At 60.7% G+C, this 23,928-nt stretch overlaps 3 protein-coding genes and 1 long non-coding RNA gene across 4 annotated transcripts; 1 reads left to right on the top strand and 3 right to left on the bottom strand.

The window, feature by feature from the left end:
• Positions 1 to 771: 771 nt before the first annotated feature.
• LOC135326519 (uncharacterized) lies at positions 772 to 4,133 on the top strand. Its single transcript, XR_010386890.1, has 3 exons — positions 772 to 935; positions 1,196 to 1,275; positions 3,302 to 4,133. It is a non-coding gene; the product is annotated as an uncharacterized LOC135326519 (long non-coding RNA).
• LOC135326518 (trichohyalin-like) lies at positions 4,126 to 6,272 on the bottom strand. The gene is made up of 6 exons (XM_064504346.1): positions 6,244 to 6,272; positions 5,827 to 5,959; positions 5,357 to 5,494; positions 4,801 to 4,880; positions 4,463 to 4,588; positions 4,126 to 4,229 (listed from the first exon to the last, which is right to left on the bottom strand). Exons 1-6 carry the CDS (start codon positions 6,264 to 6,266, stop codon positions 4,139 to 4,141), a joined length of 591 nt encoding a protein of 196 aa, XP_064360416.1. The 5' UTR covers positions 6,267 to 6,272; the 3' UTR covers positions 4,126 to 4,138.
• A 983-nt stretch (positions 6,273 to 7,255) lies between these two features.
• Positions 7,256 to 9,053, bottom strand: LOC135326520 (coiled-coil domain-containing protein 81-like). The gene is made up of 5 exons (XM_064504348.1): positions 8,975 to 9,053; positions 8,698 to 8,759; positions 8,065 to 8,341; positions 7,516 to 7,751; positions 7,256 to 7,282 (listed from the first exon to the last, which is right to left on the bottom strand). Exons 1-5 carry the CDS (start codon positions 9,051 to 9,053, stop codon positions 7,256 to 7,258), a joined length of 681 nt encoding a protein of 226 aa, XP_064360418.1.
• A 5,181-nt stretch (positions 9,054 to 14,234) lies between these two features.
• Positions 14,235 to 19,162, bottom strand: LOC135326521 (uncharacterized). The gene is made up of 12 exons (XM_064504349.1): positions 19,084 to 19,162; positions 18,812 to 18,873; positions 18,179 to 18,335; positions 17,563 to 17,865; positions 17,153 to 17,396; positions 16,590 to 16,702; positions 16,356 to 16,467; positions 15,939 to 16,071; positions 15,465 to 15,602; positions 14,909 to 14,988; positions 14,572 to 14,697; positions 14,235 to 14,338 (listed from the first exon to the last, which is right to left on the bottom strand). The coding sequence occupies exons 1-12, from the start codon at positions 19,160 to 19,162 to the stop codon at positions 14,248 to 14,250; spliced, it is 1,638 nt and encodes a 545-aa protein (XP_064360419.1). The 3' UTR covers positions 14,235 to 14,247.
• Positions 19,163 to 23,928: the final 4,766 nt, after the last annotated feature.

Consider the following 23,928-nt stretch of genomic DNA (forward strand, 5'->3'; position numbering starts at 1 on the left):
TTCCTTCTCCAATCCATACTTTGTTTCTGAGTGAGCAGAAGAGCAAGACTTGATGCAGACTTTCTCAGATGTAACATTACTGCGTGGGTTGTTTGAAAAACGTGGAGTATTAGCAGGCTAGAAACTTTTATGAGGAGTAGATACTTAACCTCATTGTGTCACTTTGCAGAAAGAAGGGGATTGCTGCGTGTGTGTGTTTGTGTGTGTTAAAAGCAGTGCTCCGATCCAGAAGGCACCATAATGTCCAGCTTTGCTCTTGGAAAGCGAGCCTGCCTTTCTGTTGTCTGATGTTCAGCTTGTCTGCAGCTTGGACTTTTTAGCAGATAGCCATACCCTGTTCTGTGGATAGCTTGGACCTTAACTGTCCTGTGACATGAGCCTTTCCTTGTAGAGCCAGCTTCCGTTCCAACCACGATAAACTTGCATCTGCTTGTCCCCTGAGGTCTGTGTTTATGTGCTCCTTGCACACACTTCTGGGGAAAAGGCCAGACAAGATGATTCTGGTGTGACCGACAAAGGAGAGGTCAGGTCCCTCAGGTCGTATGCATTGCTTCCAGACAGTGGGGCACCTCAGGCAGTTTCAGGCAGTGAGTTTCTCTGGTTTTCCCAGAAGGTGCAAGTGGGTGGGATGGTCTAAAGTTCCTTCCCCAGGGTGTTACTGTGAGGATTTCTGGATTGCTTTGCATGGCTCTGGAGGAAACAAACGCCAGGAAATGCCCTCATTTTTCTCTAGAAAACAATTTCATCCCTTTCCCCACTCTTTCTAGGCATCTGAGTCACTTAGGGGCATGAAAGCACCATGGACAAGAGAGCAGGAAACCCAGGAAGAGCTGTAGCCTCAAAATCTCCAGTAAATCTCAGACCCGCCAACCTTGTGCTCTGCGACTGCAGATATCAGTGAACTGAAACATCCGAATGACTTTCTCCTAAACAAGGTAAAATGTGCTTCTGTGAACACCATTCAGGTCAGGTCTGAGTCTTAGGGTGGAATTTTGCAGATGACTTCCCTAGGCAGAAATTCTTTGTCTGGTTTAAGGGCAAGGGGAATTGATTTGGTAACTTGACCACATGAGGCTCTTCCATTAAGGCTCTTCCTCTCCCTTCCTCCACCTATTTGCAAGCATGACTTCCCCGCTGGTGAACAGATGTGATATCCAGGTGATCCATACAAGCATATTTCTTTTCCTCTTTGCAGATGATTACACAGCAAAGTTGGCTTGCCCCAAGAAATGCATGTCCACAATTCAGAGCAGGAGCACAGCCAGTGCAAGCAAGGTAAGGAGCCTTCCCCTTGTACAGCTGGGATCCTGTACTGCGATATCACCAGTGATAAACGCGAAACAAAAAGAAGTCCCTTTTGCTGAGGAAATGAAGAAGGGGTGTTGGGGCAGTGACTCAACATTGCGTGAGCAGTTGTGTCCTCTACGCTGTCCGCATATGGTCTGGCGCATATGGTCTGGCGCAGATTGGTTGGGAACCCTTCCTCCTCCCGTGTTGTTGCAGCTCAGGGAGTTTGTCTTGGGATGGAAAGCTTATAGCAAGCTTGAAGAAAGCATTCAGCTTCTGCTTCTGAGGGTAAAATAGTTGTGTCCAGTGTGTTAGTCTTTTGGCTTGACTTGGGAGATGGAGAGGGTGATGCTCCCTTAATCATCTTAGCAGCCCTTCTTTGGACTTGCTCTAGTAGCTCCATATGTCTTTTACACTGGGCAGCCCAGAACTGGATGCACGCTCCAGGTGTGGCCTCACCAGGGCTGAGTAGAGGGCGAGAATCACCTCCCTTGACTTGCTGGCAATGCTCTTCCTAATGCACCCCAGCATATCATTGGCCTTCTTGTCCACAAGGCCACGTTATTGGCTCATGGTCAACTTGCTGTCCAGCAGGTCTCCCGTGTCCTTCTCTGCAGAGCTGCTTTCCAGTAGGTGGGCCTCCGGCCTGTCCTGGTGCATGGGATTATTTCTCCTTAGGTGCAGCATTCTGCACTTCCCTTTATTGAACTTGTGAGGTTCCCCTGTGCCCATCTCTCCAGCCTGTCCAGGTCCCTCTGAATGGCAGCACAGCCCTCTGGTGTATCAGCCACTCCTCCCAGTTTTGTGTCATCAGCAAACTTGCTGAGGGTGCACTCTGTCCCCTCATCGGGGTCACTGATGAAGAAGTTGAATAATATTGGACCCAGTATTGACACCTGGGGTGGAGCGCTAGCTACAGACCTCCAGCAAGACTTCATGCCACTGATCACACCCCTCTGAGCTCTGCCATTCAGCCAGTTTTCAGTTCGCTGCCTACTCACCTAGCCCACCTCACTGTCCACTCACCTAGCCCACACTTGCTCTGCGTGCCTATGAGGATGTTGCAGGAGACAGTGTCAAAAGCCTTGCTGAAGTCAAGGTAGACAACATCCACTGCTCTCCCCTCATCTACCCAGCCAGTCATTCCAGCATAGGGAGCTCTCAGACAAGTTCTCTTGGGCTCCTACGCTGGCCCTGCTATGCCTATTCCAGCCCCACAACAACTGCCTCTCTGCGCTTCCGCGCTCCTCACAAACTTGTGCATGTGAAGGGACCGGTAGGAGCCTGAGAGAACTTGTCCGTGAGCACTTGTTGCTGTGGGGGCCTGTTAATCAGGGTGGCCCTTCCTGTTGGAATCTGTTGTAGGCATGGTGTCAGTTTGTGAAGAAGGAGGAAGCGTACTGGGGCAATAGTTCGGTGGTTGGAATAGGAATGGCAAGGCAACGGTAGGGGCCCAAGAGAACGTGTCTGCAAGCACTTCTTTGTGGTTGAGCCATTTTTTCAGTGTCACATTTAGAGTGGAAATCAGTCAGTAGACATGGTGTCAGTGTGGGAGGAGGAAGGAAGAGCAGAGGGGAATTCTTGTGGGGCTGGGACAGGCATATGCCAAGGCAATGGTAGGGGCCCAGATGTACTAGTCTGTGAGCATTTCTTGGTGGTAGAGCTGACTCACGCACTCTGGCCCTGCCATACTGACTGTAGGCCCACCAGAATGGTCGCTCTGCCTTCCCCCTGAAGCGACATACTCACACCATGTCTACTGCCAGCATTGCACAAAGGAGAGAAGACCTTTGAAACAGCTCCCCCGCCACGCCTGTGCTTCCCCCTCTTCCCAACCTGACACCATGCCTGCTGGCCCATCCCCGCGAGAAAAGGGTTTTGGGCCAAAGTACTTGCTTGCCACGACGATGAAAAGGCATTCGCAGCCCAGGCCTCTTGAGCACCTCTACTGGTGCTGCAATGCCTGGAGCTGCCCCAGCACACCTGCACCTCTGCACTGCCTCTCTTTTCCCAGGTTGACACCATGCTGACAGGATGACTTCCAGAAGCAATGCAATCCTGGCCAAACTTCTCCCTTGCTGCCAGCACCAAGAAGTGCTCATACCAAGTTCTCTTGGGCCCTACACTAGCCCAGCCATGCCGAGTTCAGTCCCCAAACCACTGTGCCTCTGCGCTTCCACACTTATTCCACCTTGACACCGTCCCTGCTGGATGACTCACAACAGAAATGCCGTCCTGGCCGCTCTACTGCCTTGCCATGCCCACCAGCAAGTGCTCCCAGCCAAGGACTCTTCGGCCCTACACTGACCCGCGCATGTGTGGCCACCCTCGCAATTACTGACCCTCTGCCCTTCCCCTCAAGCCACTCCACTCCTTGGCGAGGAAGCTGACGGAGTGCTGGGAGCTCTGGCATTCCTGTGTGGTGCCTCGGCCCTGGCGGTGCCAGAGTCTGGCTGGGGGTCTGCCCAGCCGTAATGCTGAGGGAGCAGGCTGCGGCCCATGCCAAGGAGTGGCTGCCGTCCCCCAGGGCCTGCCTGGAGGAGAGGTGCCAGTGCTTTGGACTGGGATGTGGTGAGCCAAAGACTTGGAGCCCCCAGAAGAGCTTGGCAGGATTTGGGCGGCTGAGTCACACACACTGTCCTCCCAAAACCTTTCCCTCGCCTCCTCTCTGGCGTGGCAGTCCCCAAGTCACCTGCTAGGGCATGGCCGGGGTGAGAGCTGCCCGGCAGAGGGGCTGCCCCACTCTCCTGGCTCCCGCCTGACCCTTTCCGTCCCCTCTGGAGCTGCCCTGCTGCCCCTTGCACTTTCACAGCCCACCAAGGAAAGGCTCACAGCAGCTCGGAAAGGCCCTTTATTTCCACGCATAAAAGCCATCTTGGTGGTAACTGCCCGGCACACGGTCCTGCTGCTCTCTCTTCTGGAGGTGGCGCATCACCAAAGCGCTGCGGGGTTCAGGAAGAGGATGTTGTGCCACTGGAGACGTTGCTGGAAATGTCATGGTGCACCCCCACCCCCCACCCCCTTGGAGTGGGCGGGATGTGTGAGGCCAGGCCAGGCTCCAAGGCTGCTTCTGTGCTTCTCCAGGCGGGGCTGGAGAAGACCCTCTTTCCCCAGGGCCATGGCAGGAAGGGCATTGCGGAAAGGGGGGAACGCGCCTGGGTTGCCAGGTATTTACCGGCGCCGCTCCTCCTCCACCATCAGCCTCTGTTGGTTTCGTTCCACCCTTTCCTTCCACCTGTCCCGAAGAACTTTGTAGGAAGTCAGAAGCTGCACATTCTGCTTTGCTTGCGCGGACGCTTGCCTGCAATAGGAGTGGCAAAGTCCCGCTCCCGCTCTCCCGGGAGCCTTCCGGCCCCCCCAGCCCCTGCAAACCCACGTCGGCAGAAAGCCGGGGCTGTCGTAGGTTGTGTCCTGGAGCTGAGGGATTTGGGGTCCTGGCACCTGCAGGGGGGGTCAGAGCCCCTCGCCTGTGCCAGGCCCTGGCTCTGAGCTTGCGCGCCCACGCACGCTTACCGTTGGGGGGGCCTCCCCGGCATGTCAGTGTCTGGGCGACGACGCTGCTCGAGGGCGTATTGCAGCTCCACTAGTGTGATCTGTTTTGCAAGGAGAAGAAGAAGAAATGGTTTCAGCATGGAGGGGTGAATGGGCGAGACAGCACTGGGCTGCAGGGGAGGCACCTAGTCCTTGTAGAGCCAGACTCAGGCTACACAAGGAGCTGATACAATGGGCTACCAGAGCGGAGCCCCTGCGGCTCTGCCGCCGGCACGTCTGGGGCCAAGGGGCTCAAGGCAGCTGCCCCCGAGAGCTGGTTTCTGGCTCGAAGGCAGGCACCGCAGGCAGAGGTTGCCCAGTGGGGAGGCATCCCCCGCCAGCTGCCCTCGCTGCAGCGCCTGGCTCCTTCTGGGCCCGCTTCTGGCTGCAGCCGTCTCCCTCCTCGGAAGGGGTGGGCCAGCTTGGGCGCAGCTCCTCGGAGGCAGCCGTCCGCCTGGGCCCTGGCTGCCTGCAAGGCTCCGCCGCCCTGGACGTGGGAAAGGCCCTTTTGCAGAGGGCCGTCAAAGGCATCCCGTACCTGGGCCTGACGCCGGGCCTCTTTCTCCAGTGCGGCCTGCTGTTCCTCCCACGATGCTTGGTGCTGCCTCTGCTCCTCTTTCAAGAGGGAGACGTGGGCAGCTCTTCCAAACCTCTGCGTGGGAGGGCAGGCTGCATCCTGCGGGGCCGCGGAAAGGCAAGAGTATTAGTCTTGTCTGTCTGGGCAGGGATTCTGGGCAGGGGCGTGTTGGCGCTGGCTTTCCACCCGCTCTCCCGCCCCTTGTCTTGAGCCTCTCCACCGTCACTCTTTTGCGGGATTTTCGGCAGAAGGCAGGCTGAAAAAGCTGTTGTACAAGCAGTGCCTAACTACGCCCAAAAGTAGCACCCAAAGAGGCCACCGACGGCTCCAGTGGCTACGTGCTGAGGGCCCTTTCCGGAGGGAGTCTCATAGGCCGGGGCTTTCCTACGAGTGGGTGAGATGCCAGGATTACCCAGAGCCCCATCACGCACCTGTGCTGCACCCCTGGGAGTGGCGCCGGCACGGCCACGCCGAGGTCCGGCGGGAGGGTGCGGGAGGTATTGCACGCCAACCTGCTTCCCCGGGGAGGTGCCCGGGATGGGGGCCGTCTGGTTCACAAGGGTCCTGAGGAGACACCACAGGGCGCGTTAGCACAAGGGCAGGAGGTGTTTGCTAAGAAGGATTTGCCTTCAGCTCCCCAAAAGGGCGTGACATGACCCTGGAGGAAAACAAGGGCAACGTGAGGCTCTCCCGCAAACTGGCGCATGCTTGGCATCCAGCAAGCAGGCAGCCTTTGCTGGACAAGTGTCAGGAGGCCTTTTGAGTCCCTGGGGCTGGCGTGTCCAAAGGGGACGTCTCCCCTGCGCAGGTCCCAGTGTGCCCCTCAGCCCTTCCGCCAAGGCTCTCACCTGGCAGCAGGCTTGCTCTCCATGCCTTGCTGCCTCGCGCCTTCCCCGCACTTTGGCAGCACGGGGAGAGAAAGCTCCTCGCGGTGCGGCAGGAGCTTGCCAGGACGCCTCTCTGGAAGGAGGAAACAAGGAAGCTCTTGAGAGCAGCCGCTTGCGGAGTGCATTTTTACCTGGCTGCTGTCACCCAGCGTGGGACAGGGACCCAGCCGGGTCAGGAGGCATCTCTTCCCTGACCTTTGCTGCTCCTGACGGCCCCAAGCTCTTCTTCCAGCTCCTGCTCCTTCTCCTGTGGGCAGCCGGCGGGGGCAGCCTGGGCCTCCACGCTGCCTTGCACAGCGAGCTGAAACCTGGAAACCAAAAGACAAGCCAGCTTTGAAGGAAGGGCATTGTCTCCCCTTTGCAGCTTGCGGACACGGATCCTCCTCACTGCTGCCGGAGTCCTTCTTGCATCCCCCCTCCTCTGTGTCCGTGCACAGCTCTTTGGGAGCTGGTTTTTGGCACTCTCCCCCAAAAGACAGAAGGCGTAGCCTAAATGCCTCTCTGTGTGCAGTCCCTGCTCTCTGATGGGAAGGAGGGCAGGCTGGGCATGAGAAACGCAGTCACGGTTCCCGCTCACTCCAGGCAAAGACACGTGTGAGAAGCCCAAAGTGAGCTTTAGTGAAGCGGGAACCGGTCACTGTGTGAGTTATTCCCAACTCCATGCTGAGTGTCAAGCCCTGGCGGTGCACGGTGCCGAGCAGCAGCCGGGAAGCCGCCTGCTCGGTTAGCCAAGGGCTGCAAAGGAAAGGCACTCACCTCGGGAACACATGCAGAGGGCTAGGCCGGGTCCCCAGGGCAGCAGGTGTGCCGGAGATGGAGAGATCTATCGTAGGCAGTCTCTGCAATGTAACACAGACCCATTGGGAGGCTTCCAAGGCAGCTCTCGCCTTGCTGCTGAAGGCAGCAGAGCATTCTCCTGCCACAAGAGGAGGCCGCCTCTCCAAAGCCTCCTCTAAGCTCTCTGCCGAGAACATTAGCCCCTCATGCCGGTGCGGAGAAGCTGCACAGCAAAGAACAGAGCTCGGCTGATAACACTGCCAGGCTTTCTGTAGGGGCAAGGGGCAAGAAACTCAGGAGGCGCTCGCTCTCTTTGCTCCTGGAGAAGGCTGTGGGGGCAAGCACTGGGGAAGGCGTTTCAGTAGGCTGCCACGTCCCGGCTGGCCAACACACATCAGGTCGCTCGTCCTTCCATAGGATTCCCAAAGAAATCGCAGGGAAAGCGGAGCAACTTACACTGCAGGGGTCCGCCAGCCACCGGGTGCAGCGGGCATAAAAGCTCATGTGCACTTTGTCTTCCTGGCAAGTCAGAACGCCGACGTCCCTGAAGGCAAAGGCGACCTTCTCTTTGTTGCGCACGTGCGCAGAGAACAAGCGGATGGTCTCTTGCACGCAGTCTTCCACCACGCGCCTCGAGAAGGAGGTGGCCAGGGACAGCTGCCGGTACTTCAGCGGCTTGATCTTCACGTTGTCTACACGGGAGAGGAACAACACCACTGCCACAGCAGGCCAACTTTCCATTGTTGGGCCATCAAGAGAGGCGAGTGGCACGGAGGCAGTTGTTAGGGCAGTTCAAAAAGAGAGAGAGAGCCTGACTGTGTGCAAGCACTATTCTGTAGTACAAACGCCTAGAGAAAAGGTCCTTCTCGGAAAGAGCTCTCTGCGGGGCGATGGAGCTGGACATCGCTACTTCTGCCTGCCCCTCCCAAAGAGCAGGGAGCAGCCACCCCCTGCCCCACAGGTGATGTGGCAAGGGGAAGCAGAGGGTGGCCGCTGCCAACTCACCAGGCAGAGTCACTTTGGGACGCTGGAGCCTCTGCAGCCAGACCATGTCCATTTCCAGCTGGAACACAGGCCTTCGAACTGTCACCACGTTGTCTTTGCCAGGGCGCAGTGGCTCCCGGACCGTGCAGAAGGTGCCGAGCCCCGCTAGCAGCACACCCTGCACACAGCAAAGACACAAAGGCCCACCAGGAAGGCTTTTGGCGAGGGAAAAAGTGCTGTTTGTCGGAGCGTGGGAACGCTGCTCTGTGCCCTCTCTGCTGCTGACGTGCAAGGGGCACTTGGGGAAGGCTTTAGAGAAGAGCCACGTTCTCCGCATTGTCCCTCACCCTCCTTGAGAGGTTCACTAACGTCCCTCAGCTAGAGAAGATCCCCGGGGTTTCCAGCAGCCCTGGCACAGAGCCCTGTCTCTCTGCGCGGTCTTTTGTGGGGGGCCGCAGGGAAGCGGGGAGCCCTGGGACGTGCCAGATGCTGTCTCACACTAGAGCTGCACGGGGTTTCTCTCCCGGCTGGCCAAAAAGCTGCTGTGCAGCAGGCGGGCCAGGTGTGGTGTGCAGCTGTGGGGCTGGGGGAAGGCTTGCTCCCGGGCACCCAGGGCTCCCTGGACAGCCAAAACCCTCCAGGACACCAGCCCACCTTGTCCTGCATCAGCTCTTCCAGGATGTAATTGGACACGGCGTCCCAAATAGCAATAATCTCTGGAAAGCAAGGGAAACACATGTCAGGCCCAGCCCTCTGGGACAGGGCACCCCTTTCCTCCCAGCCCAGCCCAGGCCAGCCCAGGCCAGCCCAGCCCAGGCTCTCGTGGCAGCCCCCAGCCGCCTGCAGCCACCCTCATAGCCCCAGCTCCACAGCTCTTTGGACAGCTAAGAGTCTCTGTGGCCCCTGGGGAAGCAGCTCCCCAAGCCCTTACCTTCGGTGGAGAGCTGCAGCAGCGTTGGGAACAAGGAGCTCTGCTCTGGGCTGATGGTCTCGGTCCAGCAGCCCTCCATCCCGCTTGCCCCTTGCCCTTAGCTCGCCTCGGCAGCCAGGGGAAAAGGACGTTCTCGTCGTCTCCTCGCCCCAGGCTCCTGTCCAACGGGCCCCTGCTCCTCTGCCTGACGGCGAGGGGCCCCCAGCGTGGCCCTGCTGCCTGCTGCCCGCTCTGCTTGCTGCGGAGCAGCTCCAAAGAACAGCGGTGAGCAGCACCCAGCCAGCGCCTGGGCCTTGCAGGGAAGTGCGGACACCGCCAGGGACCGGGGAGACCTCTGTGATGCGGCGCGTCCCACTGTGAGCTCAGCCTCACTGTGTCATCTCTGGGGGCTCATTAGGTCACGGGCACAGAGGTGCCCCAGCCAGGGGCCCCGCTGACCCAGACCCCGCCTCGTGGGCTGACTGCACGGCCCTGCCTCGGCCTGACCCTGTCACCACGGAGGTGCCTGGCTGGCCTGGGCTCAGGGCTGCCCCCCTCCCAATCCCGACCTGCCCTTCGCCCTCACCGGGGGCAGGTGGGACGCGCCCTGGAGGACCAGGCCCCTGCCCTGACGGCCCTGGCGTCTCCCCTGGCTCCCCGGCCCCCAGGCAGCCCCTGGCTCACGCTGAGCCCTGACACACGCAGCGTTGTTCATGGCTGGGGCCGTGCGGCACACACGTCTTGCCCGCAGGATAACCTCAGGCGGTTCATCCGAACAGAGGAGGCTGTAGGCAGCACCCATTTGGCACCTGGCCCCGATGCCACCAGTGTGTCCTTGTCCTTTTCTTGCCGTGAAGCAGCGTGTTTTCGTGTAAATGGCCTTTTGCTCTACAGCAGAAATGAGGAACAGAGTTTCTCCGATTTCCTTCGACCTAGAGACTGCAATGGCAGTGCAAGTCAGCACAGAGGCGTTCAGCACAGCGTGCCGCACCCTGACTAGACGTCAAGCCCATGCGGACCAGCGCAAGCTTCCCAGCATCCAAATGCCTCAACCAGCACCAAGAGATGGCAGACAAGTTCTGTTGGGCCCCTACGGGGGCCTTGGCATACCTATGCCGGCCCAGCAACAGCCGCCCCTCGGGGCTCCCTCCCTTTTCTCAAACTGACCCCGTGCCTGCTGACGCATCCCCACCAGAAAAAGGGGGCTGCTGCTCAGCTGGTGGCTGTGCGCTCCACTTCTGCAGGGAGAGGAAGCACAGAGGTGGAGTTCTTGTGGGGCTCAAGCAGCCGTGCCACGGCCAGCGCAGGGAGCCCGGTGTGCTTGGCTGCACACATGCTGGGGCCTGTGTGACACAAGACACGCTCTGCCTGTTGTGCTTGGGCTCTTGTCATCGCTTCCCCTGCGCTTCTGCTCCCCTCAGCCGCCAGGGGAAGGCCTCACCTCTTTGCTAAGACAGCTTCATGGCTCTGCGCCCTCAGCGGGCCATCTCAGGCCTCCAGAAACTTCCGTCCTTCCCTGGTCTCCACCCTTGGTTACTTCCCGCCTTTGCCCCGCCGCCCCCGGGAGCTTGGTGGACTGCGGGAAGCATGAGGAGCTTCCTCTTGCCTCTGCTGCTGTGTACAGTCGCAGGGGAGCAGGAGGGATTGTGGCAGAGGAGATTTTCTTCCTGGAGGAGTGCTGCTACGCATGAGACTGTCAAGGAGGGCACGATGAAACACAGGGTGTTTTAGGTCTTGGTTTTGAGCCTAATACAGAAAAAGGCCAGGGTTTCAGCCGTGTTCCTCCAGCGTATGCCCCGATAAATGTCTGCCTCCTCTGGGCAGCTGACCCTGTCCAAAACGGAGAAGGAACCCAGCCGCAGAGGCACAGCATCTTGTGGGTAGCCTGTTGCTGGCTGTTGCTGTGATTTGTGTCCTAGGACTAAGGGGGACGGGGGAGGGAGGGGTGTGGGGGAGGGAGATGCAGGTGTTGCCTTCACCTCTCCTTTCAGCCCTCAGCAACAGGAAGAGCCCACCTGAGCGCAGTCTCTGCGTCTCCTCTTGCAGCAGGAGAAGCCTGGTCTCCTTGCCCTGATGGGCATCTCTGCCCCTCTGTGGCATCGCCAGCTGGTTCCTGAGGCTGTGCCCGCAGGGGCGCCTGGCCAGAGGAGGGAGGAGGAGGCCGGGGGCGGGGGTGGGAACAACCCCCAGGAGCCGCCAAGCGGAAGGGGCCCGTTTTGGCTTGGGAGGGCAGGGGAAGGGACCTGCGTTATGGTCTGGCACGCCAGCTCCTGCCTCCGAAGCATGCAGCCCTGAGGGCGATGGCTCCCATTCCGTGGCCCCAGAGAGAGAAAGGTGCCCCCATGCCGCCCCTGCAAGGTCCTCCCATGGCGTGCCAGACACCTTTCCTTCTCTCCTCCGGAAAAGAAGCTTTTGACGCTTCCACAGTTCACACAGCTAAGAAGACCAGCACCCTGTTTGTCACCAAGAAACAAAACAGGACAGTTTTCCTGTCCCCTCCTAAAAGGGAATAATTCTCTCCAAGGACCTCTGGCTTGCCTTCAGGATCCCTGCTGCCCCGCTCCGCCCCATAGGGGCCCCCTGGCTCACGGAAGTCTGGGACCACCCCTGCACCCAGCCTGCCTCCTCTTGCTAGTCTCTGCGTGCTCGCAGGCGGCCTGCTGTGGAAGGAAACGCCATTCGGCCTTGAGGAGCGTCAGTCAGAGATGTGGCTTTCCAGATCACTGTGAAGGGAAGGACTTGTTCACTTCTCAGCGTTGCTCTCTCAGCCTTCCGAGCTCCTTCCCTGGTGCTGCGAGCCCTAGGTCTGCACCCTGGGCTCGCTGCCTTTTCTCTCCTGTACGCCTAGCCCAAGTCTGCTGAACATGCCCGGGGCACGGCTTCAAATTACAGCAGTATTTCTTGAGAGAGCTCACCTGAAGCTGAGAGCCGCTGTGGAGCTGAGGCCTGATGGAGGCTGCCCTGGGATGTGGCCGTGCCCCCACAGCCCCTCCTCCTGCTCTGGGCCTGAGCATCCGGGATGGTCCCCACGGAGAGCCGTGGGGTTTAGTGGTGGTGGGCTGGGTTTCCCTCCGCCTGCCCTGAGCCCTGTGTGGGTTGCTCTGAGCCCCCAGGAGAATCCCTCTTCTCTAGGGCCTCACACCAAGGCCTTTGCAGACTTCTGTTCCAAAACATGGCCCGGCCCAGCCCGCCCTCCCCAGGAGCCCCGTGGCCCTGTGTGGGCTCAGGCAGTGGACTGAGGGGGCCGGGGGCATCTGGGCTGGGCCGCGAGTGAGGGTTGTGGTGTTTGGGGTGTTTCTGGATTTGGGGAAGGCTGCGGGGTTTGGAGGGGGGGGATTGCCTGCAAGGGGTTTGGGAGCAGGGCACGTGGGCGGAGCCCAGCTTGTTCTCCCCAGCCACAGCCTGGCTGCAGCACCAAGGGGCCCAGCAGCAGCCTTTGGTCTCCACGTCAAGAGCCCACATTTGCAGCAGGACTCGTGGGCTCAGCCAAGCCAGCGGCTGGGTGCAGCCCCCTGCTCCCCACTTCTGGAGCATACCCGGCCCCCTTCCAGAGATCCCCAGCCCCCCAAGCCTTTCCCTCTCCTCCCCCATAGCCAGCTCAAAGGCTGGGCACGTGTCACCCCGCCAGGGCAGAGCGAGGAGGAGGAAGGGCAGCTTGGTGCAGACCAGCAGCATAGCAGCACCGACTACGGCATTCTCCTCCGGACTGGGGAGAGCCGGGAGTCGGAGCCCCGGGAATTGCCCTGGGCCCGGGGGGTGGTGTCGGGCTCCGCTCCTGTCCTCTACAGCTCCCTCCCTCACAGCGATGGCCAAGCAGCAGCCCAGCCCCTTCAGTCGCACAGCAAATAGTTTTCTATGAAGAACAGCAGAGCTCTCATCATGACATTGATAGAGAAGGGATGGAATCCGTGCTCTTCAACTGCACCATCAAGAAGAGAGCAAGACAGGGTTCAAACTGAAGAGGGCAGAGCAGGGAAGATGTCTTGCCCGCACTGTGCTCTTCCGTAACTGGGAAGCATCTTGTTTGGAGCAGCGGAAGTTGCCACCAGGAAAGAGCCGCCAGACTGCCACGGGATTCCCTCCCAGGAGTGCCAGCTTTGCTCTTAGCTACACAAGGCGGATTGGTTTCCGCTGCACAGGCACGCGCTTTCCCTGCGGGAACCTGCCTGGCTTTGCTCAAGAGCGTGAGCCTGACAGCGAGCCGAGCTCAGAGAGGCGGCCTGGCCCTGGGCGGGGGCTTTGGTTTTGCCCTTTGCAGGAGGTAAGAGAAGGGAGAAGCCTAGGCTGCGCGGCAAGAGAGGAGTCCTAACAGCGCAAGGTGTCAGGCCAAGGCAGCCCTGAGGCTAGCGAAGCGAGGCAGGAATCCAAGGTCTCAAGGCGAGGCCCAGAGGTGCTTTGGGCAGGGGCACAGTGTGGCCCAACAGTCCCCTCGCAGCCCTTGCTGGGACGGTTGAGCGAGGATTGTGCAAAAGCTGCAGGATTCTGTTCCAAAAGTCATGGCCAGTGCCTCCCCACGAGGGCACGAGAGCCCTGCCCTGCTGAGCTCATGGGTGGGGCTCAAGAGGAGCACATCTATTCCGTGAGGGCCAGAGGAATTCCTGTGGGATCCCGCGTAGGGTCTTTAATGGAGGGTCTCTTCCTGTCATTGCTTGTGCAGAGAAAGCCCTTGCAAGGCAGAGGCTGGGGACTGCAGCTGTGACCAGGCACCAGCTGTCTTCACTTTGCAGTCCCAAGTGGAGTTGAGCCCCTGGGAAGGCTCCCTTGCCCTTTGCTGACAGGTCTGTTGCTGGGAGCAAGCTGGTGGAGGGAGTGGTGGGAGTGCGGGGGGGAGCTCTGGCATTCCCGTGTGGTGCCTTGGCCCCGGTGGTGCCAGGGTCTGGCTGGGGGTCTGCCCAGCCTCGGGGTCTGTTCAGCCACCACGCTGAGGGAGCAGGCTGCGGCCCATGCCAAGGAGTGGCTGCTGTCCCCCAGGGCCTGCCTGGAGGAGAGGTACCAGTGCTTTGGACCGGGACATGGTGAGCCAAAGACTTGGAGCTCCCGGAAGAGCTTGGCAGGATTTGGGCGGCTGAGTCACACACACTGTCCCCCAAAACCTTTCCCTCGCCTCCTCTCTGGCGTGGCAGTCCCCAAGTCACCTGCTAGGGCATGGCCGGGGTGAGAGCTGCCCGGCAGAGGGGCTGCCCCACTCTCCTGGCTCCCGCCTGACCCTTTCCGTCCCCTCTGGAGCTGCCCTGCTGCCCCTTGCACTTTCACAGCCCACCAAGGAAAGGCTCACAGCAGCTCGGAAAGGCCCTTTATTTCCACGCATAAAAGCCATCTTGGTGGTAACTGCCCGGCACACGGTCCTGCTGCTCTCTCTTCTGGAGGTGGCGCATCACCAAAGCGCTGCGGGGTTCAGGAAGAGGATGTTGTGCCACTGGAGACGTTGCTGGAAATGTCATGGTGCACCCCCACCCCCCACCCCCTTGGAGTGGGCGGGATGTGTGAGGCCAGGCCAGGCTCCAAGGCTGCTTCTGTGCTTCTCCAGGCGGGGCTGGAGAAGACCCTCTTTCCCCAGGGCCATGGCAGGAAGGGCATTGCGGAAAGGGGGGAACGCGCCTGGGTTGCCAGGTATTTACCGGCGCCACTCCTCCTCCACCATCAGCCTCCGTTGGTTTCGTTCCACCCTTTCCTTCCACCTGTCCCGAAGAACTTTGTAGGAAGTCAGAAGCTGCATGTTCTGCTTTGCTTGTGCGGACGCTTGCCTGCAATAGGAGTGGCAAAGTCCCGCTCCCGCTCTCCCGGGAGCCTTCCGGCCCCCCCAGCCCCTGCAAACCCACGTCGGAAGAAAGCCGGGGCTGTCATAGGTTGTGTCCTGGAGCTGAGGGATTTGGGGTCCTGGCACCTGCAGGGGGGTCAGAGCCCCTTGCCTGTGCCAGGCCCTGGCTCTGAGCTTGCGCGCCCACGCACGCTTACCGTTGGGGGGGCCTCCCCGGCATGTCAGTGTCTGGGCGACGACGCTGCTCGAGGGCGTATTGCAGCTCCACTAGTGTGATCTGTTTTGCAAGGAGAAGAAGAAGAAATGGTTTCAGCATGGAGGGGTGAATGGGCGAGACAGCACTGGGCTGCAGGGGAGGCACCTAGTCCTTGTAGAGCCAGACTCAGGCTACACAAGGAGCTGATACAATGGGCTACCAGAGCGGAGCCCCTGCGGCTCTGCCGCCGGCACGTCTGGGGCCAAGGGGCTCAAGGCAGCTGCCCCCGAGAGCTGGTTTCTGGCTCGAAGGCAGGCACCGCAGGCAGAGGTTGCCCAGTGGGGAGGCATCCCCCGCCAGCTGCCCTCGCTGCAGCGCCTGGCTCCTTCTGGGCCCGCTTCTGGCTGCAGCCGTCTCCCTCCTCGGAAGGGGTGGGCCAGCTTGGGCGCAGCTCCTCGGAGGCAGCCGTCCGCCTGGGCCCTGGCTGCCTGCAAGGCTCCGCCGCCCTGGACGTGGGAAAGGCCCTTTTGCAGAGGGCCGTCAAAGGCATCCCGTACCTGGGCCTGACGCCGGGCCTCTTTCTCCAGTGCGGCCTGCTGTTCCTCCCACGATGCTTGGTGCTGCCTCTGCTCCTCTTTCAAGAGGGAGACGTGGGCAGCTCTTCCAAACCTCTGCGTGGGAGGGCAGGCTGCATCCTGCGGGGCCGCGGAAAGGCAAGAGTATTAGTCTTGTCTGTCTGGGCAGGGATTCTGCCCAGGCAGGGGCGTGTTGGCGCTGGCTTTCCACCCGCTCTCCCGCCCCTTGTCTTGAGCCTCGCCACCGTCACTCTTTTGCGGGATTTTTGGCAGAAGGCAGGCTGAAAAAGCTGTTGTACAAGCAGTGCCTAACTACGCCCAAAAGTAGCACCCAAAGAGGCCACCGACGGCTCCAGTGGCTACGCGCTGAGGGCCCTTTCCGGAGGGAGTCTCATAGGCCAGGGCTTTCCTACGAGTGGGTGAGATGCCAGGATTACCCAGAGCCCCATCACGCACCTGTGCTGCACCCCTGGGAGTGGCGCCGGCACGGCCACGCTGAGGTCCGGCGGGAGGGTGCGGGAGGTATTGCACGCCAACCTGCTTCCCCGGGGAGGTGCCCGGGATGGGGGCCGTCTGGTTCACAAGGGTCCTGAGGAGACACCACAGGGCGCGTTAGCACAAGGGCAGGAGGTGTTTGCTAAGAAGGATTTGCCTTCAGCTCCCCAAAAGGGCGTGACATGACCCTGGAGGAAAACAAGGGCAACGTGAGGCTCTCCCGCAAACTGGCGCATGCTTGGCATCCAGCAAGCAGGCAGCCTTTGCTGGACAAGTGTCAGGAGGCCTTTTGAGTCCCTGGGGCTGGCGTGTCCAAAGGGGACGTCTCTCCTGCGCAGGTCCCAGTGTGCCCCTCAGCCCTTCCGCCAAGGCTCTCACCTGGCAGCAGGCTTGCTCTCCATGCCTTGCCGCCTCGCGCCTTCCCCGCACTTTGGCAGCACGGGGAGAGAAAGCTCCTCGCGGTGCGGCAGGAGCTTGCCAGGACGCCTCTCTGGAAGGAGGAAACAAGGAAGCTCTTGAGAGCAGCCGCTTGCGGAGTGCATTTTTACCTGGCTGCTGTCACCCAGCGTGGGACAGGGACCCAGCCGGGTCAGGAGGCATCTCTTCCCTGACCTTTGCTGCTCCTGACGGCCCCAAGCTCTTCTTCCAGCTCCTGCTCCTTCTCCTGTGGGCAGCCGGCGGGGGCAGCCTGGGCCTCCACGCTGCCTTGCACAGCAAGCTGAAACCTGGAAACCAAAAGACAAGCCAGCTTTGAAGGAAGGGCATTGTCTCCCCTTTGCAGCTTGCGGACACGGATCCTCCTCACTGCTGCCGGAGTCCTTCTTGCATTCCCCCCCTCCTCTGTGTCCGTGCACAGCTCTTTGGGAGCTGGTTTTTGGCACTCTCCCCCAAAAGACAGAAGGCGTAGCCTAAATGCCTCTCTATGTGCAGTCCCTGCTCTCTGATGGGAAGGAGGGCAGGCTGGGCATGAGAAACGCAGTCACGGTTCCCGCTCACTCCAGGCAAAGACACGTGTGAGAAGCCCAAAGTGAGCTTTAGTGAAGCGGGAACCAGTCTCTGTGTGAGTTATTCCCAACTCCATGCTGAGTGTCAAGCCCTGGCGGTGCACGGTGCCGAGCAGCAGCCGGGAAGCCGCCTGCTCGGTTAGCCAAGGGCTGCAAAGGAAAGGCACTCACCTCGGGAACACATGCAGAGGGCTAGGCCGGGTCCCCAGGGCAGCAGGTGTGCCGGAGATGGAGAGATCTATCGTAGGCAGTCTCTGCAATGTAACACAGACCCATTGGGAGGCTTCCAAGGCAGCTCTCGCCTTGCTTCTGAAGGCAGCAGAGCATTCTCCTGCCACAAGAGGAGGCCGCCTCTCCAAAGCCTCCTCTAAGCTCTCTGCCGAGAACATTAGCCCCTCATGCCGGTGCGGAGAAGCTGCACAGCAAAGAACAGAGCTCGGCTGATAACACTGCCAGGCTTTCTGTAGGGGCAAGGGGCAAGAAACTCAGGAGGCGCTCGCTCTCTTTGCTCCTGGAGAAGGCTGTGGGGGCAAGCACTGGGGAAGGCGTTTCAGTAGGCTGCCACGTCCCGGCTGGCCAACACACATCAGGTCGCTCATCCTTCCATAGGATTCCCAAAGAAATCGCAGGGAAAGCGGAGCAACTTACACTGCAGGGGTCCGCCAGCCACCGGGTGCAGCGGGCATAAAAGCTCATGTGCACTTTGTCTTCCTGGCAAGTCAGAACGCCGACGTCCCTGAAGGCAAAGGCGACCTTCTCTTTGTTGCGCACGTGCGCAGAGAACAAGCGGATGGTCTCTTGCACGCAGTCTTCCACCACGCGCCTCGAGAAGGAGGTGGCCAGGGACAGCTGCCGGTACTTCAGCGGCTTGATCTTCACGTTGTCTACACGGGAGAGGAACAACGCCACTGCCACAGCAGGCCAACTTTCCATTGTTGGGCCATCAAGAGAGGCGAGTGGCACGGAGGCAGTTGTTAGGGCAGTTCAAAAAGAGAGAGAGAGCCTGACTGTGTGCAAGCACTATTCTGTAGTACAAACGCCTAGAGAAAAGGTCCTTCTCGGAAAGAGCTCTCTGCGGGGCGATGGAGCTGGACATCGCTACTTCTGCCTGCCCCTCCCAAAGAGCAGGGAGCAGCCACCCCCTGCCCCACAGGTGATGTGGCAAGGGGAAGCAGAGGGTGGCCGCTGCCAACTCACCAGGCAGAGTCACTTTGGGATGCTGGAGCCTCTGCAGCCAGACCATGTCCATTTCCAGCTGGAACACAGGCCTTCGAACTGTCAGCACGTCGTCTTTGCCAGGGCGCAGTGGCTCCCGGACCGTGCAGAAGGTGCCGAGCCCCGCTAGCAGCACACCCTGCACACAGCAAAGACACAAAGGCCCACCAGGAAGGCTTTTGGCGAGGGAAAAAGTGCTGTTTGTCGGAGCGTGGGAACGCTGCTCTGTGCCCTCTCTGCTGCTGACGTGCAAGGGGCACTTGGGGAAGGCTTTAGAGAAGAGCCACGTTCTCCGCATTGTCCCTCACCCTCCTTGAGAGGTTCACTAACGTCCCTCAGCTAGAGAAGATCCCCGGGGTTTCCAGCAGCCCTGGCACAGAGCCCTGTCTCTCTGCGCGGTCTTTTGTGGGGGGCCGCAGGGAAGCGGGGAGCCCTGGGACATGCCAGACGCTGTCTCACACTGGAGCTGCACGGGGTTTCTCTCCCGGCTGGCCAAAAAGCTGCTGTGCAGCAGGCGGGCCAGGTGTGGTGTGCAGCTGTGGGGCTGGGGGAAGGCTTGCTCCCGGGCACCCAGGGCTCCCTGGACAGCCAAAACCCTCCAGGACACCAGCCCACCTTGTCCTGCATCAGCTCTTCCAGGATGTAATTGGACACGGTGTCCCAAATAGCAATAATCTCTGGAAAGCAAGGGAAACACATGTCAGGCCCAGCCCTCTGGGACAGGGCACCCCTTTCCTCCCAGCCCAGCCCAGCCCAGCCCAGCCCAGGCCAGGCTCTCGTGGCAGCCCCCAGCCGCCTGCAGCCACCCTCACAGCCCCAGCTCCACAGCTCTTTGGACAGCTAAGAGTCTCTGCGGCCCCTGGGGAAGCAGCTCCCCAAGCCCTTACCTTCGGTGGAGAGCTGCAGCAGCGTTGGGAACAAGGAGCTCTGCTCCGGGCTGATGGTCTCGGTCCAGCAGCCCTCCATCTCGCTTGCCCCTTGCCCTTAGCTCGCCTCGGCAGCCAGGGGAAAAGGACGCTCTCGTCGTCTCCTCGCCCCAGGCTCCTGTCCAACGGGCCCCTGCTCCTCTGCCTGACGGCGAGGGGCCCCCAGCGTGGCCCTGCTGCCTGCTGCCCGCTCTGCTTGCTGCGGAGCAGCTCCAAAGAACAGCGGTGAGCAGCACCCAGCCAGCGCCTGGGCCTCGCAGGGAAGTGCGGACACCGCCAGGGACCGGGGAGACCTCTGTGATGCGGCGCGTCCCACTGTGAGCTCAGCCTCACTGTGTCATCTCTGGGGGCTCATTAGGTCACGGGCACAGAGGTGCCCCAGCCAGGGGCCCCGCTGACCCAGACCCCGCCTCGTGGGCTGACTGCACGGCCCTGCCTCGGCCTGACCCTGTCACCACGGAGGTGCCTGGCTGGCCTGGGCTCAGGGCTGCCCCCCTCCCAATCCCGACCTGCCCTTCGCCCTCACCGGGGGCAGGTGGGACGCGCCCTGGAGGACCAGGCCCCTGCCCTGACGGCCCTGGCGTCTCCCCTGGCTCCCCGGCCCCCAGGCAGCCCCTGGCTCACGCTGAGCCCTGACACACGCAGCGTTGTTCATGGCTGGGGCCGTGCGGCACACACGTCTTGCCCGCAGGATAACCTCAGGCGGTTCATCCGAACAGAGGAGGCTGTAGGCAGCACCCATTTGGCACCTGGCCCCGATGCCCCCAGTGTGTCCTTGTCCTTTTCTTGCCGTGAAGCAGCGTGTTTTCGTGTACATGGCCTTTTGCTCTACAGCAGAAATGAGGAACAGAGTTTCTCCGATTTCCTTCGACCTAGAGACTGCAATGGCAGTGCAAGTCAGCACAGAGGCGTTCAGCACAGCGTGCCGCGCCCTGACTAGACGTCAAGCCCATGCGGACCAGCGCAAGCTTCCCAGCATCCAAATGCCTCAACCAGCACCAAGAGATGGCAGACAAGTTCTGTTGGGCCCCTACGGGGGCCTTGGCATACCTATGCCGGCCCAGCAACAGCCGCCCCTCGGGGCTCCCTCCCTTTTCTCAAACTGACCCCGTGCCTGCTGACGCATCCCCACCAGAAAAAGGGGGCTGCTGCTCAGCTGGTGGCTGTGCGCTCCACTTCTGCAGGGAGAGGAAGCACAGAGGTGGAGTTCTTGTGGGGCTCAAGCAGCCGTGCCACGGCCAGCGCAGGGAGCCCGGTGTGCTTGGCTGCACACATGCTGGGGCCTGTGTGACACAAGACACGCTCTGCCTGTTGTGCTTGGGCTCTTGTCATCGCTTCCCCTGCGCTTCTGCTCCCCTCAGCCGCCAGGGGAAGGCCTCACCTCTTTGCTAAGACAGCTTCATGGCTCTGCGCCCTCAGCGGGCCATCTCAGGCCTCCAGAAACTTCCGTCCTTCCCTGGTCTCCACCCTTGGTTACTTCCCGCCTTTGCCCCGCCGCCCCCGGGAGCTTGGTGGACTGCGGGAAGCATGAGGAGCTTCCTCTTGCCTCTGCTGCTGTGTACAGTCGCAGGGGAGCAGGAGGGATTGTGGCAGAGGAGATTTTCTTCCTGGAGGAGTGCTGCTACGCATGAGACTGTCAAGGAGGGCACGATGAAACACAGGGTGTTTTAGGTCTTGGTTTTGAGCCTAATACAGAAAAAGGCCAGGGTTTCAGCCGTGTTCCTCCAGCGTATGCCCCGATAAATGTCTGCCTCCTCTGGGCAGCTGACCCTGTCCAAAACGGAGAAGGAACCCAGCCGCAGAGGCACAGCATCTTGTGGGTAGCCTGTTGCTGGCTGTTGCTGTGATTTGTGTCCTAGGACTAAGGGGGACGGGGGAGGGAGGGGTGTGGGGGAGGGAGATGCAGGTGTTGCCTTCACCTCTCCTTTCAGCCCTCAGCAACAGGAAGAGCCCACCTGAGCGCAGTCTCTGCGTCTCCTCTTGCAGCAGAAGCCTGGTCTCCTTGCCCTGATGGGCATCTCTGCCCCTCTGTGGCATCGCCAGCTGGTTCCTGAGGCTGTGCCCGCAGGGGCGCCTGGCCAGAGGAGGGAGGAGGAGGCCGGGGGCGGGGGTGGGAACAACCCCCAGGAGCCGCCAAGCGGAAGGGGCCCGTTTTGGCTTGGGAGGGCAGGGGAAGGGACCTGCGTTATGGTCTGGCACGCCAGCTCCTGCCTCCGAAGCATGCAGCCCTGAGGGCGATGGCTCCCATTCCGTGGCCCCAGAGAGAGAAAGGTGCCCCCATGCCGCCCCTGCAAGGTCCTCCCATGGCGTGCCAGACACCTTTCCTTCTCTCCTCCGGAAAAGAAGCTTTTGAGGCTTCCACAGTTCACACAGCTAAGAAGACCAGCACCCTGTTTGTCACCAAGAAACAAAACAGGACAGTTTTCCTGTCCCCTCCTAAAAGGGAATAATTCTCTCCAAGGACCTCTGGCTTGCCTTCAGGATCCCTGCTGCCCCGCTCCGCCCCATAGGGGCCCCCTGGCTCACGGAAGTCTGGGACCACCCCTGCACCCAGCCTGCCTCCTCTTGCTAGTCTCTGCGTGCTCGCAGGCGGCCTGCTGTGGAAGGAAACGCCATTCGGCCTTGAGGAGCGTCAGTCAGAGATGTGGCTTTCCAGATCACTGTGAAGGGAAGGACTTGTTCACTTCTCAGCGTTGCTCTCTCAGCCTTCCGAGCTCCTTCCCTGGTGCTGCGAGCCCTAGGTCTGCACCCTGGGCTCGCTGCCTTTTCTCTCCTGTACGCCTAGCCCAAGTCTGCTGAACATGCCCGGGGCACGGCTTCAAATTACAGCAGTATTTCTTGAGAGAGCTCACCTGAAGCTGAGAGCCGCTGTGGAGCTGAGGCCTGATGGAGGCTGCCCTGGGATGTGGCCGTGCCCCCACAGCCCCTCCTCCTGCTCTGGGCCTGAGCACCCGGGATGGTCCCCACGGAGAGCCGTGGGGTTTAGTGGTGGTGGGCTGGGTTTCCCTCCGCCTGCCCTGAGCCCTGTGTGGGTTGCTCTGAGCCCCCAGGAGAATCCCTCTTCTCTAGGGCCTCACACCAAGGCCTTTGCAGACTTTTGTTCCAAAACATGGCCCGGCCCAGCCCGCCCTCCCCAGGAGCCCCGTGGCCCTGTGTGGGCTCAGGCAGTGGACTGAGGGGGCCGGGGGCATCTGGGCTGGGCCGCGAGTGAGGGTTGTGGTGTTTGGGGTGTTTCTGGATTTGGGGAAGGCTGCGGGGTTTTGAGGGGGGGGGATTGCCTGCAAGGGGTTTGGGAGCAGGGCACGCGGGCGGAGCCCAGCTTGTTCTCCCCAGCCACAGCCTGGCTGCAGCACCAAGGGGCCCAGCAGCAGCCTTTGGTCTCCACGTCAAGAGCCCACATTTGCAGCAGGACTCGTGGGCTCAGCCAAGCCAGCGGCTGGGTGCAGCCCCCTGCTCCCCACTTCTGGAGCATACCCGGCCCCCTTCCAGAGGTCCCCAGCCCCCCAAGCCTTTCCCTCTCCTCCCCCATAGCCAGCTCAAAGGCTGGGCACGTGTCACCCCGCCAGGGCAGAGCGAGGAGGAGGAAGGGCAGCTTGGCGCAGACCAGCAGCATAGCAGCACCGACTACGACATTCTCCTCCGGACTGGGGAGAGCCGGGAGTCGGAGCCCCGGGAATTGCCCTGGGCCCGGGGGGTGGTGTCGGGCTCCGCTCCTGTCCTCTACAGCTCCCTCCCTCACAGCGATGGCCAAGCAGCAGCCCAGCCCCTTCAGTCGCACAGCAAATAGTTTTCTATGAAGAACAGCAGAGCTCTCATCATGACATTGATAGAGAAGGGATGGAATCCGTGCTCTTCAACTGCACCATCAAGAAGAGAGCAAGACAGGGTTCAAACTGAAGAGGGCAGAGCAGGGAAGATGTCTTGCCCGCACTGTGCTCTTCCGTAACTGGGAAGCATCTTGTTTGGAGCAGCGGAAGTTGCCACCAGGAAAGAGCCGCCAGACTGCCGCGGGATTCCCTCCCAGGAGTGCCAGCTTTGCTCTTAGCTACACAAGGCGGATTGGTTTCCGCTGCACAGGCACGCGCTTTCCCTGCGGGAACCTGCCTGGCTTTGCTCAAGAGCGTGAGCCTGACAGCGAGCCGAGCTCAGAGAGGCGGCCTGGCCCTGGGCGGGGGCTTTGGTTTTGCCCTTTGCAGGAGGTAAGAGAAGGGAGAAGCCTAGGCTGCGCGGCAAGAGAGGAGTCCTAACAGCGCAAGGTGTCAGGCCAAGGCAGCCCTGAGGCTAGCGAAGCGAGGCAGGAATCCAAGGTCTCAAGGCGAGGCCCAGAGGTGCTTTGGGCAGGGGCACAGTGTGGCCCAACAGTCCCCTCGCAGCCCTTGCTGGGACGGTTGAGCGAGGGGTGTGCAAAAGCTGCAGGATTCTGTTCCAAAAGTCATGGCCAGTGCCTCCCCACGAGGGCACGAGAGCCCTGCCCTGCTGAGCTCACGGGTGGGGCTCAAGAGGAGCACATCTATTCCGTGAGGGCCAGAGGAATTCCTGTGGGATCCCGCATAGGGTCTTTAATGGAGGGTCTCTTCCTGTCATTGCTTGTGCAGAGAAAGCCCTTGCAAGGCAGAGGCTGGGGACTGCGGCTGTGACCAGGCACCAGCTGTCTTCACTTTGCAGTCCCAAGTGGAGTTGAGCCCCTGGGAAGGCTCCCTTGCCCTTTGCTGACAGGTCTGTTGCTGGGAGCAAGCTGGTGGAGGGAGTGGTGGGAGTGCTGGGGGGAGCTCTGGCATTCCCGTGCGGTGCCTTGGCCCCGGTGGT

Source organism: Dromaius novaehollandiae, unplaced genomic scaffold, assembly GCF_036370855.1.
Source record: "Dromaius novaehollandiae isolate bDroNov1 unplaced genomic scaffold, bDroNov1.hap1 HAP1_SCAFFOLD_165, whole genome shotgun sequence".
Taxonomy (NCBI): domain Eukaryota; kingdom Metazoa; phylum Chordata; class Aves; order Casuariiformes; family Dromaiidae; genus Dromaius; species Dromaius novaehollandiae.